General features: G+C 41.2%; 1 protein-coding gene across 1 annotated transcript in view; it reads left to right on the top strand.

Moving 5' to 3' along the window:
• ITGA5 (integrin subunit alpha 5) overlaps positions 1-17,255 on the top strand; it is a 91,346-nt gene that overhangs the window by 21,765 nt on the left and 52,326 nt on the right. Inside the window, exons 2-3 of the mRNA XM_026713773.2 lie at positions 7,392-7,525; positions 16,138-16,238. Of these exons, the coding sequence (XP_026569558.1) occupies positions 7,392-7,525; positions 16,138-16,238 (235 nt within the window). The remainder of the gene's footprint in view (positions 1-7,391; positions 7,526-16,137; positions 16,239-17,255) is intronic.

Genomic DNA, 17,255 nt, shown 5'->3' with positions numbered 1-17,255 from the left:
GAGCAGGAATCAGGCTCAGCAAACAGAGTAGATAAAGAACTCAGACATGACTGGTTCCATGATGGTATTCGACCGGTTCTGGCAAGCCGGTAGGAGCGATGAGCAGCAGAGACCGAAGTGGTTCTCTCCTCTCCTCTCCTCTGCTGTTGGGCCCACTTGCCCACCCAAGCTCCCGTACTCACTTTTATGCGCTGAATTTGAAGCGCAGCTGGTTTGCACGGCACAGAATAGCACCACGCGGCAGCTGCTGAAGCGACTGGGATCATGCAGGCTTGCAGGAGGCGAGTTAGAACACCTCTGCGCCTGGGCAAAGTGCGCATTTGGCACACACATGCACGTAAAGTATGTGCACATGAGCCCACCAAGCCACGCCCACCAAACCAGTGGCAACAATATTTGAATCCCACCACTGGACAGGTTGTCCTGTTTACTTATAGGAAGGTTAACATTGTCTGGTTGATGAGTTGGAGAAGGGAAAAATGAAGCCTACCTTTGGATCCCATTCTCAATGCTCTGAAGTATGGTCAGACTGGTATGCTGGTACCAGTGCTGAATTAGGAGTAGAATAGGATATGCTGAAAGGGACCTTGGAGGTCTTCTACTCCAGCCCCCTGCTCAAGCAGGAGAACCTATACCAATTTAGATAAGTGACTGTCAACAGAGTGGTCGCCAACCTTTTGGACCTCAGGGACCACCAAACTCATAATTTTAGATCCCAGGGACCACTAACTGGTTCTGTGGGTGTGGCCTAATTTGTGGGTGTGGCTTGATGGTCATGTGACTGGCTGGGCATGCTTGTATGTAAATATAAATATTTATATAAATATTGAATTTTTTATTAAAAAAGAGCAACTTTTACCCAAAATCAGGCAAAGCAGGCAGGCAGATTGAGTTGCTCACAGAATCACAGATTCATTCAGAGAGCTATTTATCTGCCATTGGCTAGCTCAGTCTGTCACATAAAATTTGCTTGTAAGCAAACTCATAAATTTTGCTAGGAAGCAAACTCACAAAATTAACTCACAACACACCATGTATGTAAATATTGATTTTTTTATTTAAAAAAAGAGCAACTTTTACCCAAAATCAGGCAAAGCAGGTAGGCAGATTGAGTTGCTCACAGCACCATTCAGTGATCTATCTATCTGCCATCGGCTAGCTCAGTCTGTCACATAAAATTTGCTTGCTGTGAGTCTGCACTGAATAATAGAACCTTCAGTCCTAAGGGAAGTTCGGCTGTGCTTAAAAGCAGAGCCGAAGATCTAAAGACTAGCTAGAAAGCAAGAAATCCAACCATTTCCTGCTTCCTAGCTAATCTAAAACTCCCGGCACAGCAGAACAGATGATGATCGGAAAAAGGAAAAATAGCAACTTAGCAGACAAGTTTGCCGGGTAAGGAGTGAGTGGGCGGGGAGGGTTCCTGAGGGCCATGTGGAGTGAGCAGCCTTGTGTTTCTGCGCAGCCTGGATTAATTGCTTTGTGGGGGTGCTCTGGGGGTGAGATTTCTCTGCAGCCCACCAAAATTTTCTCACAGCCCACCAGTTGGCGACTGCTGGTCTAGACTCTTCTTAAAAACGTCCAGTGAAAGAGTGCCAAGATTCCTGGAAGCAAGCTGTTCCACTTGTTAATTGTCCTCACTGTTATGAAATTTCTCCTTAATTCCAGGTTGCTTCTCTCTTTGATAAGTTTTAAACCATTGTCCTACCCACTGGTGCTTTGGAGAATAATTTTACCCATTCTTATTTGTGGCAGCCCTTCAAATACTGGAATGCTACTATGTCACCCCTAATTCTTCTTTTCTTTAGACTAGCTAAACCAAATCCAGCAGTTGTTCATCATATGTTTTAGTCTCAAACCCTTTCATCATTTTAGTTGCTCTTCTCTGAACTTTTTCCACTGAAATTAAATCTTAGTTCCTACTTTGATATGGGTGAGAGCTCCGACTTGGGATATCTTACTGTATCTAGAAGAGCATGCTTCATTATCTCACTTCCCCCGGATCTTATACTTCAATTATTAATATAGATTGTATGTCCAAACATGATCTTTTGTATTACTACACTCCTTTATTAAGAAAGGTTTCCTTAAAAGTTGACTTCCGGTTTGAAGGGCTTCGGCGACAGACAGAAATCCGCCATCGTGCACGGTTTCTGTCTGGGCTTGCCGCTGGAGGGCCCCGGGCCGGCTGGTTTCGGTGTTAAGCCACCCCGTAGAGGTGGTGAAGAGGGGGGAGATCACCAGCAGAGTCGAGGAGAGCCGCATCTCTCCTCCTCAGCTGGCCATTATTCCCTTCCCCGAAGGCGGTTGCAGCGGTGGTCAGAAATGGCCACCACAAAGAAGAACTCGACCGGAAAAGAATGTGCAGGAGGAAGATAAGAAGTGAAAGTTTTGGCTGACCGGGTTAAATTGTAAAAGCAACAACCAAGGTACCCTGGAATTTAAACTTACAAAAAATAACATTGCTCCCAAAGAAGAGTCGGAAGCAGCGAAGGAAAGTGAAAAGGGAAAGGTTTGGCTTATTTTGTTCTTCTCTGTCCTTCCCTATACTGACCGCTAAGAGACTTAAATAAGAAATCAGAAAAATTCGCTTTGACATCAATAGGCAATTAAGCTGAAAATAAAACAAAATGCCAAAGGGATAATAAAGATTTCTGGACATTAAAAACTTTCTTTTCATAAGCAGGAAGGAGAGAAAAAGAATAAGGGCAGGATCTGGAAGAGGAGGAGACTGCCTGGAATTAAAAAGAATCTACAGTAAAACTTCAACAAGACTTCTAAAAGATACATTTTAACTGAAACTTTGCAACTAAATAGTAACCCCAGGAAGAGAAGTGAAAAAAAAAGCAAAAAAGAAATAGCTTGCATGTATTTGGATTATTTGGTGATCTTTGGATTTTTGGTTATTATATTTGAATGACTAAAATCAATTGGGTGGTTGTTTAAAAATTTATACAATGGCACCACTTCTGGATGAATTGAAAATGGAACTTAAAAAGTACAAAGAAGATGCACAAGAAGGGAAGGGTTCTTTTGGCTTCGTTTTTCAATTCTTAGAAATGGAGATTTGGAACTATGAGAAACAACAAGAAAAGACTGCAAAACAAGAAGACTGGGACAAAGAAGAAGCCATCTTTAATGAACAAGTAATTCTATGTGGGGAAGAAAAAGGAAAGCTGGGAAAGAGAATGGAGAATTTAAGACTTAAAAAAACAACCAAAGAAAAGAAAAATAATTCAGAAATAAGTATAATACTGGAAAGCAACAGAAAAGGGGAATACAGAAGAGAGAAATAGAGGTAGAGAGACAAGGGGTAAAAGGGGAGAGAGAAGAGAGGGAAGAAGGAAAGGAAAAGAAGTTACAAAGGACCGGAGCAAGATATAGAGAAACAGGACCTATTTAGAGATAATGGGTGAAAATCTAACTGAAAAAGGGATTCTGTAAAGGTACATAAGATTGTATTGTTATATTAGTAATAGAAATAACTTTAGAAAATTGGAAACAACGTATGATTAAAATGAGGGATAAAATATTTTGTGTAATTTAGTGAAATGTTTGTGAATAAAATAAGTGAAATAAAATAAAAGAGAAAACTGAATTAGGAAGGAACAGGAACATTTTAATTAGTTAATGTTTTATAAAATATAAGTGAAGGGGGGGAATTAACTATGGAAAGCTTATAATTGTTCCCATAGAAGTATGATATTTAATTGAAAAGTAATGTTAAAGATGTTAAGACTTTAATGAATATTAATATTAATGATAGAATTGAATTGGAATGGAATGTTGTTTTAATTATATACATTTATAATTTTTTTTCTTTTTTTAAGAATACAGTGTGTATTTTAAGAATGTACCAAGCAGAATATGAATAGAAGTTATGTATTATATTGAATGTTACAATTTTAGGGAAAAGATATAAAGGCGTCATACTCCAATCAGTAACTACAGGAGAAATTTTGTTTAATGAGAAAAGATAATCGATAATTGAAGCAGGACAGACAAAAAATATAAATACAATGATTTGAATTGAGATGAGATAATTAAAATAAAATTGAGAAAATTAAAAGAGCAGAGAAGCTATGCAGAAAATGTAAAATAGTAATAAGATATGGAATAGAATATAAAAATAAGCATGAACCTGAATTTGTGTCTGTACAAAGAAATGTAACCCGGGATTATGCTGCTTTCAAAAAAGATGTTTTATTTGTATTTTTTTTTCTCTTTGTGAAAACTCAAATAAAATTTGAGTAAATTACGTTAGTACACAGCCTTTAGCAACATTCTAACTCATTATTAATTGACTGATAAAAAGTATTTTTTTGCATTCTGTGGAGAAGAATTCCTTTGTTGTTGTCTTATCTTTAGCATTGTTGGGGGAGGAAACTTTGGGAGATGGCATTCCTGCTACATTCTGCATGATGAGTGAGAAATTCTTTACCCGAGCTAAGTCCAGATTGGGAACATTTCCATGGCCACAACTACTGATTGTGCCATTCAATGGTGGAAGGTCCTGGTTTTTGAGATCGGGTTCAATCTGGTGGTTCTGCCTAAGAAACTCTGTCGGACTTCTCCAGGTATTAATATTTGCAAGCCAGACCACAACTGCAGAAGAAATCAAACTCCATTTAGGAATCCTACAGAACATTTGCATCCAAGTTTCTTCGTTCAATTTCATGTATCCTGCTACATGGATTTTGAGCTGGAAAGGGATACATGGCAAAGGATGGAAATTAATCAAGGAGAGAAGCAACTTAGAACTAAGGAGAAATTTCCTGACAGAACAATTAATCAGTGGAACAACTTGCCTCCAGAAGTTGTGGATGCTCCAACACTGGAAGTTTTTAAGAAGAGATTGGAGAGCCATTTGTCTGAAATGGTGTAGGGCTTCCTGCCTGAGGAGGGGGTGGGACTCGAAGACCCCCAAGATGTTCCTTCCAGCTCTGTTATTCTGAGATTTGACTTGCTCCGTGGGTAAAGCTATGCTTTGATATCATTGATACATTTTGCTCTAGGGTGCGAAATTATTTTTGAAGGGGAATTTGCTCCTCTTTTTCAGTTTCCGCTTTTCATTCTAGTTTCTCTTCATCCCAGATCTGTAATTCTTAAGATTCTCAGAGGTATGAGGTTTTCTGTCAAAGTTTAAAGACAGCCTTTGCACATTTCTCTCAGTAACATATGCCTTGGTTAGTATTTGGCTGCCGGCTCCCCACAGAGATTGAAACAGGAGATGGTTTGAGCTCCCACAGATAACTGTTAGCATCCAATGCATCTGGCAGGTTTACAGGAAGGAGGCTGCTGAGGCGGAGTTTCTCCTTACTATCCTGCCTGTCCTCTCTGTTTTCCTACTATGGGACTTCCTTGGCCACTATGGAGTATTTTATTTTAAGCTCTTTCCCAGGCCTGTGGGCCCCAAGAGGGGTGGGTTCACCGCCTGCTTGCAGCTGCTGAACTGTACACCTGACTGGCTGCACAAGGATCCTTTGTCCTGCATCAGGGAAGGGTGTGGGGGGGGGTAAAAAGGGTAGTTTGAAGGAAATATAGAGGTAGTTAGAATTTGGGGAGCTAAGGAGGAAAAGGAGACTGGAGTGAAACGTGCCTCCGTTTTACAAAACCTGTTCCTCCCACACAATCCAAAGATACTAACCAATCTGCAGGTATTCTAAAAGAAAGCAACCTGTCTGTCAGTTCTCACCTAGGTGAAGTGCACTGCAAGATGTACTAAGAGGGAGGGCAAGAAATCTCCCTGTGGAGCTTTATGCTAATAACAACTGTGTGGATTTAATAGTCCTGAGACCTCCTGAGGTCTCTTGTTAGCAAACCAGAGCAGAGACCATAATACCACTGCACAAAAACAATTCCTTGGCAGAAGATCTGATGCTTAGAGTGGCTTTAGTTCAGTTTGGGTGCAGGGTTAGAGAGGTAGCTTCACAAAGGAGTTATAATTAAACTGGAAGGTAAGCTACTTTGGCCCATCATTCAGCCTGCTTTGCCCACATCCCTATTTGGAAGGGATTGGGTAGGAGTCAGTAAAGGTACTGAGAGAAAGGAAGTCTGCCTGGTCTGTCTTGAATTGCCTCTTCAAGAATGAGATCTCAGCCACTGGTTCCAGCCGATTGCCTCATTAGATGGTGTCCAGCATTCCCACCTTGACTTTCTCAAGGATGACTCGCAAGAAGCTATCTCCCTTTTTACTTATTCCTCAGATTATTATCCCTTGTTGGAAAAAAGAGGGGGGACGGAGAAATCATTGAATGAGGGATTATTGATCAGATGATACAGGAGGGCGTGGATATCAAATTGTCAAGGGATGGGAAATGCAGTGCTGCTTGCCTCTATTCCCTCTGCCTTGTTCAGCAGGTGCTTAGACCAGATCCTGACCAAGCGGTTGTAGAAGGCACCTTGTCCTAATCCAATTTCCTGTCCCAAGGTTCAACCTTCCACAAAAAAAAAATGTTCCTTCCAGTTCAACACTACTACACATTCTTGGTTCAAAGTGAACTTAGCAAATTGACCCATTTTTCTTCATACATGCTTCTGGTTTTCCAAAGCTTGGGAGAAGGTTACCTGTTAATCAGAGTACTGAAGCAGACGTTGTTTTTCTACCTTTTAAACCCAGGCTTCTCATCTGGTGTACTAGAAACCTTTTCTGCCTATTTAAGTGAAAACCATAATATTCTAAACAAAAGTTTATCATATCTGTGGTAGTAAGGAGTAGCTCTCTTAAGGACAAGGGTCCTAATCAAAGACCAAATTGCTTTTCTTCATTTCTGTTGTATTTTGTGGGCAGCCAAATCCTGTTGTTTTTAAAAAAGTATCACTCTCGAAAAAGCACATTTATTTGTATTCACCTATTTCAGTTATTGTCACCTTTTCCCTAATAATGATTCCGGGGTGAGGGGTGGAGAGGGAGAACCAATAAAAATGCACCCGAAAGAAAGCTATTGGGAAACAAAGAGGTATGACATGTTTAGCTTCTCATCTTTTACTTTAAAGAGGAAGGGATTAAAAGGGGGTATGGATGAGTTGTCTGACCGTTTTATTAAAACGGTTTTTTAAAAAACCTTTTTATTCTCCAGGAAAGGTGTGCACCAAAAGATACCTTTCTACTCTTTTCTCCATGTTGCTCAGCATCTGCAGCTACTAGTTCAGTTTTACCTCATGGTTGGGCTCGCCCTGATTGGCATCACTCAGCCTGAGGTCCCTGGTACCCTGCACTGGCATGCATAGAAAACTCACACTCTCGCTAGCAGATGAGTTTGCTGGTAATAATCTTTCAAGAAAAAGAAGACAAAGAAGTTTGCTTTGCCTAATTGTAGTGAGTTTCTGGATTGGCCTCCCCTACTTATTCCTCCCTCTCTCTCTCTCTCTCTCTCTTTTTTTTTCTCTTTCAGTGGCAGCATCCTTGTCGGGGCACCCAAGGCTGAAACAGGCCAGCCAGAAATTACGCAAGGAGGTGCGGTTTTCTATTGTCCCTGGCATCTTGGCAACAACAGCTGCACGACCATTGAATTTGATAGCAGCCAAGGTAAGCTGGGTCAATCTCAGGGAGGAAGGCCAGATTTCTTTTCCTTCTAAGTTTGCAGTTGGATATCCTACAGCCCCTGATGTAGCTCACATTCCACTCAGACTCATTTTCTTCCTTTTGCTGTTTTAGATCATGTTTATCAGTGTGGTTTTCCTACATCAACAGATTTTGCTGAAGTATAAATTCACAGGCATCCTGAATCGATAGCGAGGAATGCCAGGCATTGTAGTTTAGCAAAAAAACCCAAAAAACTGAGTTATCATCAGTGTGTATTTCTAAGGGAATAGCCTGGCAAAGCTTGGCTGTACAAGATTTGTTGGGAAAACCAAGCAAATGTTTGGACGTCTGTCATCTTTAGCCAGCTTTTGCTGCTACTATCTCTAAGCTGGAATGAAGCCCCTAGCAAGTCTGCCAGCGACATAGACTTAAAATATAATTGGATGCCAATGTTGACTGCCAAGCCCATTAAGTTGATGCAGCACTCAGCACTCATTGTCATTTATAAGATGCAGACCCTATTTCTCTATCATTGACTATTTGAGTAATGTCTGCATTCAATTTGATAGTGCAAGCATTAGAATAGAATAGAATAGAATAGAATAGAATAGAATAGAATAGAATAGAATAGAATAGAATAGAATAGAATAGAATAGAATAACAGAGTTGGAAGGGACCTTGTAGAACTTCTAGTGCAACCCCCTGCCTAGGCAGGAAACCATATACCATTTCAGACAAATGCTTGCCCATTAATTGTTCTACATTGGCCTTCCTAGGCATTTCTGACTGGGAGAAGGTGTGCAAGAAGTTTGGTCTGTGGTAAAACTTCAGTGAAATTTTGGATGTTCAACTGATTGCCACTTCAGAGTCTAATGCTGGATTCACTAAGTATGCATTCAACGAAAATCCACAGCCTGTTCTAACCTGATTCTACTTCTGATGTATTTTAAGTGCAACTCCCAGCATCCCCAGATTCAATCCTAGTGCTGTACATTTGGAAGGCAACAAGCCATTGTTGGTTGCTCTCAATTCTTTTTCTCCAAGTGGTCCTTTTTATTGGTTTATAATATAAAATATAAAAATACCAAAACAAGTAATGGGAAAAATAGGTGAGGGAAAAGGAAAGGGAAAAACGTAGAAAAGAAAGAAAAGGCGTTGACTTCCAACTCCCTTTGGTGCAGTAGAATAAGACCGTAACTTCAAACCACAACTTTTTTACTTTGACATAATAGTATAATTCTCTCAATTCTTTTTCTGTCTCAGCTGATTGAACTATCAGTTGCAAACAGGAAGTTCAGAGTGCTACCACTCTTCTTGCCTATCCGTGGTTGCTTAGCAGCAAAGGCCTGCCCTTTTCCTTCCTAGGTAGCTTCATGTAATAAAAACAACAATAGCTACTGATTGGCCCCATTGAACTCAGAAGGGAGTGAAGTATTGTTGAATGTCAGGAGGATCCTGATTTTTGCCCTAATTGACTTTACAGCCTTAAGCGAGAGATAAGTGGGGTGGAATTGTCCAGGAGGGGGATCAAATTCATATTTGTACATAAGGATCCCCCTTATTGTTCAAAAGCAAGAAATAAAATCGGAGAGTTTTTATATATGGTGCTTCACCCATCATATTGAAGGGAGAAAATGGTATTTGCTGATATTCACCTTGTTTGATACAAAAACGTAAGAATGTACAGGTGGCCTTCAAGTTATGATCGTTCATTTAATGATGGTTCAAAGTTACAGTTGCTTTAGAAAAATGATGGTTCAAAGTTACAACCGTCACATTACCCTTGCAATCATGTGACTGCAATTTGGGCATTGGCAACTAGCTCATATTTATAAGGGTTGCAACGTCTCGTGGTCATGTGATTGAACCATGATGGCGCCGTGGTAAGAATGCAGTACTGCAGAGCTAACTCACCTCTTACTGCCAGGAGTTCGATTCTCACCCACTCAAGGTTGACTCAGCCTTTCATCCTTCTAAGGACCCAGTTTGTTGCAGGCAATAGGCTGACTCTGTAAACGGCTTAGAGAAGGCTGTAAAGCACCATGAAGCGGTATATAAGTCTAAGGGCTATTGCTATTGCGATCACGATTTGTAACTTTCCCTACCAGCTTCCTGCAACCAAAGTCAGTTGGGGAAGCCAGATTCATTTAACAACCATGTGAATTGTTTAATGATCACAGTGATTCATTTAACAACAATAAATATGGTTGTAAAATCGGGGCCACTCACATGATGATTCATTTTATGACCATATTGCCTTAAAATGGAAATTTTGGTCCAAATTGTGGTCATAAGTTGAGGATTATCTATATTACTTTACCTTTTAGCCAGAATGCTGTAATTCTTCAAATGAGATTTCTTTGGGGCAGGAAGAAATTATTTTAGGGGTTTGAAATTTGATTCTTTCTGTCATAAGGGACTGATTTAAATCTGATTTATAGACGTATAGATTGGTTTATAGACTAACTTTATAAACATTAAGCAGTTGTAGAGACTGGTTTGTAGACTGCTGACTCTGTAAACCACTTAGAGAGGGCTGTAAAGCACTGTGAAGCGGTACATAAGTCTAAGGGCTATTGCTATTTGTGCCAAATCCCATTTTGCTTGTTGCTGATGTCTGGCATAGGCTTCCAAGATATTATAGCTCTGTCTCTGGAAGCCAAAGACTAGTCCAAATAGTTGCGCTGCAGAGTGACAGCTCCTTCCCATAGTTGAGATAATTAGGCTCATCCTTTTCTTTCAGGCCCACCTTAAAGGGATGTTGTAAGGATGAAATGGGAAAGGGGAGGATCAGTGTGCCACTCTGAGTTCAGGTTAAACATGGAACATATGTAAGCTATAAGGCTGTGCAGTGCTTGAGTTTTAAAGGCAAAATATTTGGTGCAGATGTGAGCTTCTGGCGACTCCTTAAAATAACAAGTGTCTTCGTCGAATCCCTCTGCAGCTGTGGAAAGCAGCCGCCTGATCCCTGGAAAAGATACGGCTGCTTTACAGAGTTGCCGACAGAGGCGAGCTGGGCGCTCTGCGCATTCCAAACGATCATTTTCTTTTTGAATCCAAAATGCTGCATAGCGCTAGGAATAAAAAAAAGTGCTGAGATAATGCTCCGTCGGTGGCCTGTTTTCAATTTACACATGCTGAGACTTGCAGATTGCAGCCCCTGATGCGTTCTGCATAGCAGAGGCATTCTAGGTTCCTCAAAGCACACACATGCACACACACGCACACGCACACACACTCTTGAAAAGCCTGGACTGCCTGAACTGGCACTGGGTTTCCCTGCCTTGGCATTGCTGCCTTAACGTGGACAGTCCCTGATGGAGATGGGCCAGAAATACAGAGATCAGATTTCAGCCAGACTGCAGAACAGATTGCTGCCTTGGGAAGCTGTGGAATCTGATTTTGGAGAACTGATTAGCCGGTAATATGTAAGAACCCCTCTATCTTGGAAGCAAAGCTCCTTTTGTATATTATATATCAACTACCGTTCACAGTGTTGGAAGCAGACCTTTCATTTATTTAGGCTGATGTAATTTTGTAGCCGAATCACTCAAAGTAAGGGGGGAAAACCAGAAGAAACAGAATAACTGGATTCTGGAATGGGTAAATATCAGTACTGTACAATAAAGCGGGTTTAAAAAATGAAATTTAAGAAATTTCCCGCCATGGTGTTGGCAGTGTCTGGAAGAGCACTTTCTTAAAATTTGGAGGAATCCAACCTTTGTTAGCCTTTCGGAAAGCCCTTGGCTGTTCTTCCAAGCACAGTGGGAAGGATGTTAGGTGAGCATTATCTTTAGTGGGTTCTGGCACATTGTATACTGTGTATCTGTTTGCCAGTTTCTTTGTGGACTTTAACATGTTATTAACTGGCCATATTGATTGTTTAAATAAACAAAATCCCAAGAATGAATGAGCATTTTAAACCTCCTCTATCAATTATACCTCCTCTATCAAATTATACCTCATCTATCAATCTAACATACCATGTGAAGTGTTAATACCACTTTATAATGCCTTGGTAAGGCCACACTCGGAATTCTGCATCCAGTTCTGGTCGCCACGATGTAAAACAGATGTGGAGGCTCTAGTAAGAATGCAGAGAAGAGCAACAAAGAGGATTCGGGGACTGGAGGCTAAAACATATAAGGAATAGTTGCTGGAACTGGGTATGTCTAGCCTAATGAAAAGAAGGACTAGGGGTGACATGATAGCAGTGTTCCAGTATCTCAGGGGCTGCCACAAAGAAGAGGGAGTCAATCTATTCTCCAAAGCACCTTGAGGCAGGACAAGAAGCAATGGGTGGAAACCAATGAAGGAGAGAAGCAACTTAGAACTAAGGAGGAATTTCCTGACAGAGGAATTAATCAGTGGAACAACTTGCCTCCAGAAGCTGTGAATGCTCCAATACTGGAGGTTCTTAAGAAGAGATTGGAGAGTCATTTGCCTGAAATGGTACATAGGGTTTCCTACCCTGAGCAAAGGGGTTGGACTAGAAGACCTCCAAGGTCCCTTCTAATTCTGTTAATTGAGCCTCCCATAACCGATTAATAGTAGAAAACCTGACCTGATCATATAAACTTAACCAAAAAACAACAACAAATAAATAAACCAAATCATCTGCATGTGTTCAGACAAAGGGGATACCCAGAAAATTTATTAGGTGAAGAGAAATGGTCTAATCAATGTTGAATTTAATATTCGCTGGATCTTTTTGCTGTCCCCACAGAACAAATGTGTGATGTCAACCGAGCCTGGGTTGAACAAATTACACAAAAATTCCCAAAAGTCCAATAAGGCCATGGAATAATGGCCTAACATAAATGCTCTTAGAATAGAGGTTTTGATCTCATTTTTCATGATGACAGTTTTTGCATATTTCTGCTGGAAAAAGTTTAGTAGGATACATGCTAATTTTCTATTCCGTCGTTTCTTTACATAAGTCTGGTGAACTGACTTGATTGAGAGAGATCCTGAAGGGGATTGTATATAAACAGCAAATAAACCAACAAGCTGCATTAGACTGGCCCGCTACAGATAATCCTCAATTTATGACCACAGTTGGGTCAGACTTTCATTGCTAAACAAGATGTTTTTTAAGGGAAGCATGCTTAATTTGGACCTTGTTGCCATGGTTGTTAAATGAATCAGTGCATTTGGTTAAATAAATCCACTTCCCCCATTAACTTCACTCGTTGGAAATTATCTGGGAAGGTAGCAAAAGACAACCATATGACCCTAGGATGCTGCAACCATCATAAACACATGCCAGTTGTCAAACATACAGATTTTGATCATATGACTGTGGGGATGCTGCCATGGCCCAAAGTACAGGTAGTCCTTGGCTTACAACCACAATTGAGCCCAGTTTTTCTGTTGTTAAGGGAGACATCTGTTAAGTGAGTTTTGCCCCATCTTACGCCTCTGTGGTTAAGTGGATCACTGGAGTTGTTAAGTTAGCAACACAGCTGTTAAGTGAATCTGGCTTCCCCATTGACTTCGCTTGTTGGAAGATCCCAAAAGAGGATCCCGTGACCCCCCAGGAACCAGCAACAGTCATACATATGAACCAGTACCCAGGCATCCAAATTTTGATCGCATAATGATAACGATGCTGCAAAGGTTGGAATTTTGGAAAACCGTCGTGTCACATTTTTCAGTGCTGTTGTAACCTTGAACATTCACTAAAACAAACTCTGTGTAAGTTGAGGACTACCTATAGAGGACCGGTCATAAGTCACTTTTTTCAGGGCTGTTGTAATTTCAAACTAAGCCAATGGTTGAATTTGAAAATCAAGGACTACCTGTAAGCATTCTGAGAAAGCCTTTGTGCCACGCCCCGGGTCATCACATTGGCTTTGATTTCCATTGACTGTAATACTCCCAATTTAATATCAATCAAGAAGATTGTGGAAAACTAAAATGGCAGCTGCTGGCTTTTTTTTTTTTAAGGGAGGGGCCACTGGGCAGGTGTCAGGGAGCCCCTACTGGGCCCTTGGCAGCTGTCCAGAGATGCAGGATGTGAATGTTAGATTAAGTCATATAGCCCACCCTCTGCTCTCCCGCACAGTGTAGGGAGAGCAGCAGTCTTGGAAAGATTTCAAAGGGGTCTTGGAGTACTTTGGATCACAAGATGGAGAATGACAGCAAGCGTAGATGTGAGGCAGTTCCGGAAGATTGTGGTGGTGGGCTTCAGAGTGAGGATGGAGAGGGTTGTCTGCATTTTTGAAACTTCCTCCATCATTGTTTGTCCTCTTTTGAGTCCTCTCTTCTCCTGCCAAAGGGAAACAATGGGAAATTGGGGTGGGGGGAGATGGAAAACAATATGGCATCATGACATTTTTTTTCTCTCTTTCTGTGTGAACAAACAGCGAAGAAATTTCTAGAATCCTGTTCAGAGCAGCTTTGTGGGATTTTTCAAATAGTAAACAATAAAAAGTTTTTGTGCTTGCCTTTCTTTTTTTTAAAAAAAAAAAACTTTTTAGGCCATGGTGTCGATGGAATAAAGCAGGAGGGTGGAAGTGGAGAGAGTAATATAGAATGAAGCAGAATTTTTGGCAGGGGAGGAAGAAAAGTGGAAAGGCCTTTCCAGACCAGAAATAACCGGTAACCCTTTTTTTCGATTGCTTGCACCTGGCCTGCAGCAATTCACTGAGTTCACTCTCCAATGGGATTTTGTGAGAGAGGGAAAAAGACAACATGGTGTCTTATTCCAAGACCCCAGGATGCATTGCTGTATTCTTCTGGATGGTTGCCTTGGTACTGAGCAGTGGGAATATTGGTGAACTTCTCTGATTCAGAGCTAGAGGGATGCCTTTTCAAGTCTGGATTGAAACCAACGGCACCAATTATCAGGAAAATCGAGGTCATTGCGTAAAATGTATAGGCCAAGGTTTTTGGAATTTCTGACAGCTGGGGTACCTCTTCAATTCCCCCCCCCGCCGCCCCCCCGGTGCTAATTTAAAATTGGACGAGTGCCTTCTTGAAAAAATGTACTTTTAGAAAGTGCTTATTAATAGAACTTCTGCTTGAGTTGCTGATTAGGATATACAATATTTAGTCTTTGGAAGAAGCAATAAATCATGCAGGAAGACAACAGAAAACCTCTGGGTATTTCTGCACTGTTCAGCACAGAACGGTTTAGTATACCCAGATGTGGCAGAATTTCTCAAAAGGTAAGGAAGCAAAGCCAAATCAGTAACTCATGCAGAAGTCTATCATAGGATACTAAGGTGGAGGTTGATTGCTTTGGTTTGGATTATTGCATTGATTCTTTTTCAAGCCAGCAATTTTCTTGGGATAGAAGCAGGGGTGGGATTCTACTAGTTCATACCTATTCGCTAGAACCGGTTGTTAACATTCTAAGCCGTTTGGAGAACCGGTTGTTAGAAGAAATTACTGGCCTAATTCTGTAAGGAAGGCAGGAAGGAAACATTCTGGTGTTGCTTACAGAAACTGCCTCTCTGTTAACCCTTATTACGTTCTTGGCAGGACTAGACTTTCTGTCTCAGGAACTTCTCTGGAGTTTTTTTTCCCCTTCCTGTGCTAGTACTTTGCTTGTATGGAGTGACCATTCAGAGTTACAGTGGCACTGAAAAAAGTGACTTATGACCATTTTTCACACTTACGACTGTTGCAGCATCCCCACAGTCATGAGAGGCCAGGCAAGGAGATGCATGCCTCGATGTGAGTGATATTGAATTGGCCACGCCCAGCCAATAACATGACCACAAGTCACGCCCAGCCAGTCACATGACCACCAAGCCATGCCCACCAACTAAGCCACGCCCACAGAACCGGTTGTTAAAAAATTTGAATCCCACCCCTGGATAGAAGGTGCTAGGCAGGATCCCAGGCCTCAGATACCATATATTGAACGAAAGCACAACAGAAACTGTAGCTCAAATGTTTTCCAACCCTATGTTGTGTGAACTTAGCTAATCTGGATTATTCATTAACCTTCGCTAAGGAAAACGTAGTGCAGTACTTAAAGTGTTGAGGTAATTCCCCGTTAGGAGAATGAGTGCATACAGGGAGACATAGCAAGAGTAGTGAAGAATAATACACACAGACAGCACACAGATACACTGTACAGTAAATGTAGGTTTTTACTTCCCATAAACGTTTAAGCGAAGTTCAAACACAGTCCAAGTCATTCACGGTTAAATCAGTCAGTTTTCAGTCCAGGGATAATCCAATAACAAAGTCCAGTGTCAAAAACAGTTCAGTAACAGACTTACATCAAATCCAAGAATAGCAGTCAATTAGGAGGAACGGCAATACTCTCCAACAGAAGGAAACAGAGACTCACTCACACTCTTTTCTGAGACTAACCAACCCAGTTTCTGGCTCCATCTTATGGCCGTTTGAGAAACCACACCCAATTACAGTTTTAGGATTCTCTTAAAGATACAAAAATGTCTATCCTGGTTTATATATTTCCAACTCAAATAACTGTTAGGTGACTTACATTCCTAACATAAAGCCTAACAACTTTTTCTTGTCTTGAGACTAAAACTTGTTTTTCTTTTTTCACCCTGGAGAAAAATTGTGTTACGGATACCGAAATACCTTAAAATGCATATTTAGGCCATGTTTATCCTTTTGTGTTGTTGCAGGATCCCGTTTAGAGGAACTCAATGGGACGCTAGAGCAAATGGAATTTAAATCTCTCCAATGGTTTGGAGCCACGGTGAAATCACACGGCAAATCCATCTTGGTAAGTGTTGGCTGCCATAAAGGATAATTGAGCAGGAGGTGTTGCGCAATTGATTGGAGCTCAGTCACAGACTCTGCTTGCTTGCTTCGGTGATAGAGATGCTTTAGATGGTAGATATGGGAACACAAGAATTTCTGATCCCAAGAGAGATGCTCCAGGATGATTGAAGTTGTCATTACCACATTGTTGGCTGTTGTGCCATCAGCTGAAATCTGGGAGTGATGAAATCCAAAAATGAAGTATTTCTTCCTGTGTCTTGAGAAACAAAAACCACGGTGCCGCTGCATTAATTTCTGGAGACATTTGCCCTTCTCACCCACTGTGTGTAAATAGTAGTCTTTTCATCCACAGGCTCATAGCAAGTTTATAATTGCAATTATACATGCCCTTATCTTGGAGCAAAGATCCTCGACCAAACCTGGACTTAACTTCTTGGTAAACAAGCACAAGACGCTGCTAACTCCACTGTCTCTCTCTTTCTCTCCTGACTACCTTAACGTTTAGAATCAGAACAGAGCTGCAAGGGACCTTGGAGGTCTTCTAGTCCAGCCCCCTGTTCAAACAGGGGATTCTATACCATTTCAGAGAGGTGGCTGTGCAGTCTCTTCTTAAAAACCTCTGGTGGTGAAGCCCCCACAATTCCTGAAGACAAGCTGTTCCATTAATTGAATATTCTCATTGTTAGGAAGTTTCTCCTTAATTCCAGGTTTAATTCATGTTCACATTAGAAGGCCAGGTGTTCTTTCTTTCAATCATTGTTATTCAGGCTACAATTGCAACATGATGTCTGTGTGGTCACATCATATTACAACATTTTGTGAAAGACATTTTTAAGGATGACTGCAGAGCAACCTTCTCCCATCTGGTCATTCCCCCACCTGTTCCGTCCCACCAGAAGTGCCGCTCCCATAAGTCCAGCCAGTTCTGCTGCTCCGGCTGGGTGATGGGTGCTATTGTCGAACCTGTATGGGTGGCCACCAGGTTAGGCAGTCAGTGCAGGTAGTCCTCAACTTATGA

The sequence above is a fragment of the Pseudonaja textilis genome, chromosome 2 (assembly GCF_049901715.1).
Source record: "Pseudonaja textilis isolate UNSWEBS1 chromosome 2, rPseTex1.2, whole genome shotgun sequence".
NCBI lineage: Eukaryota > Metazoa > Chordata > Lepidosauria > Squamata > Elapidae > Pseudonaja > Pseudonaja textilis.
This window is presented reverse-complemented; position numbering and strand designations above follow the sequence as displayed.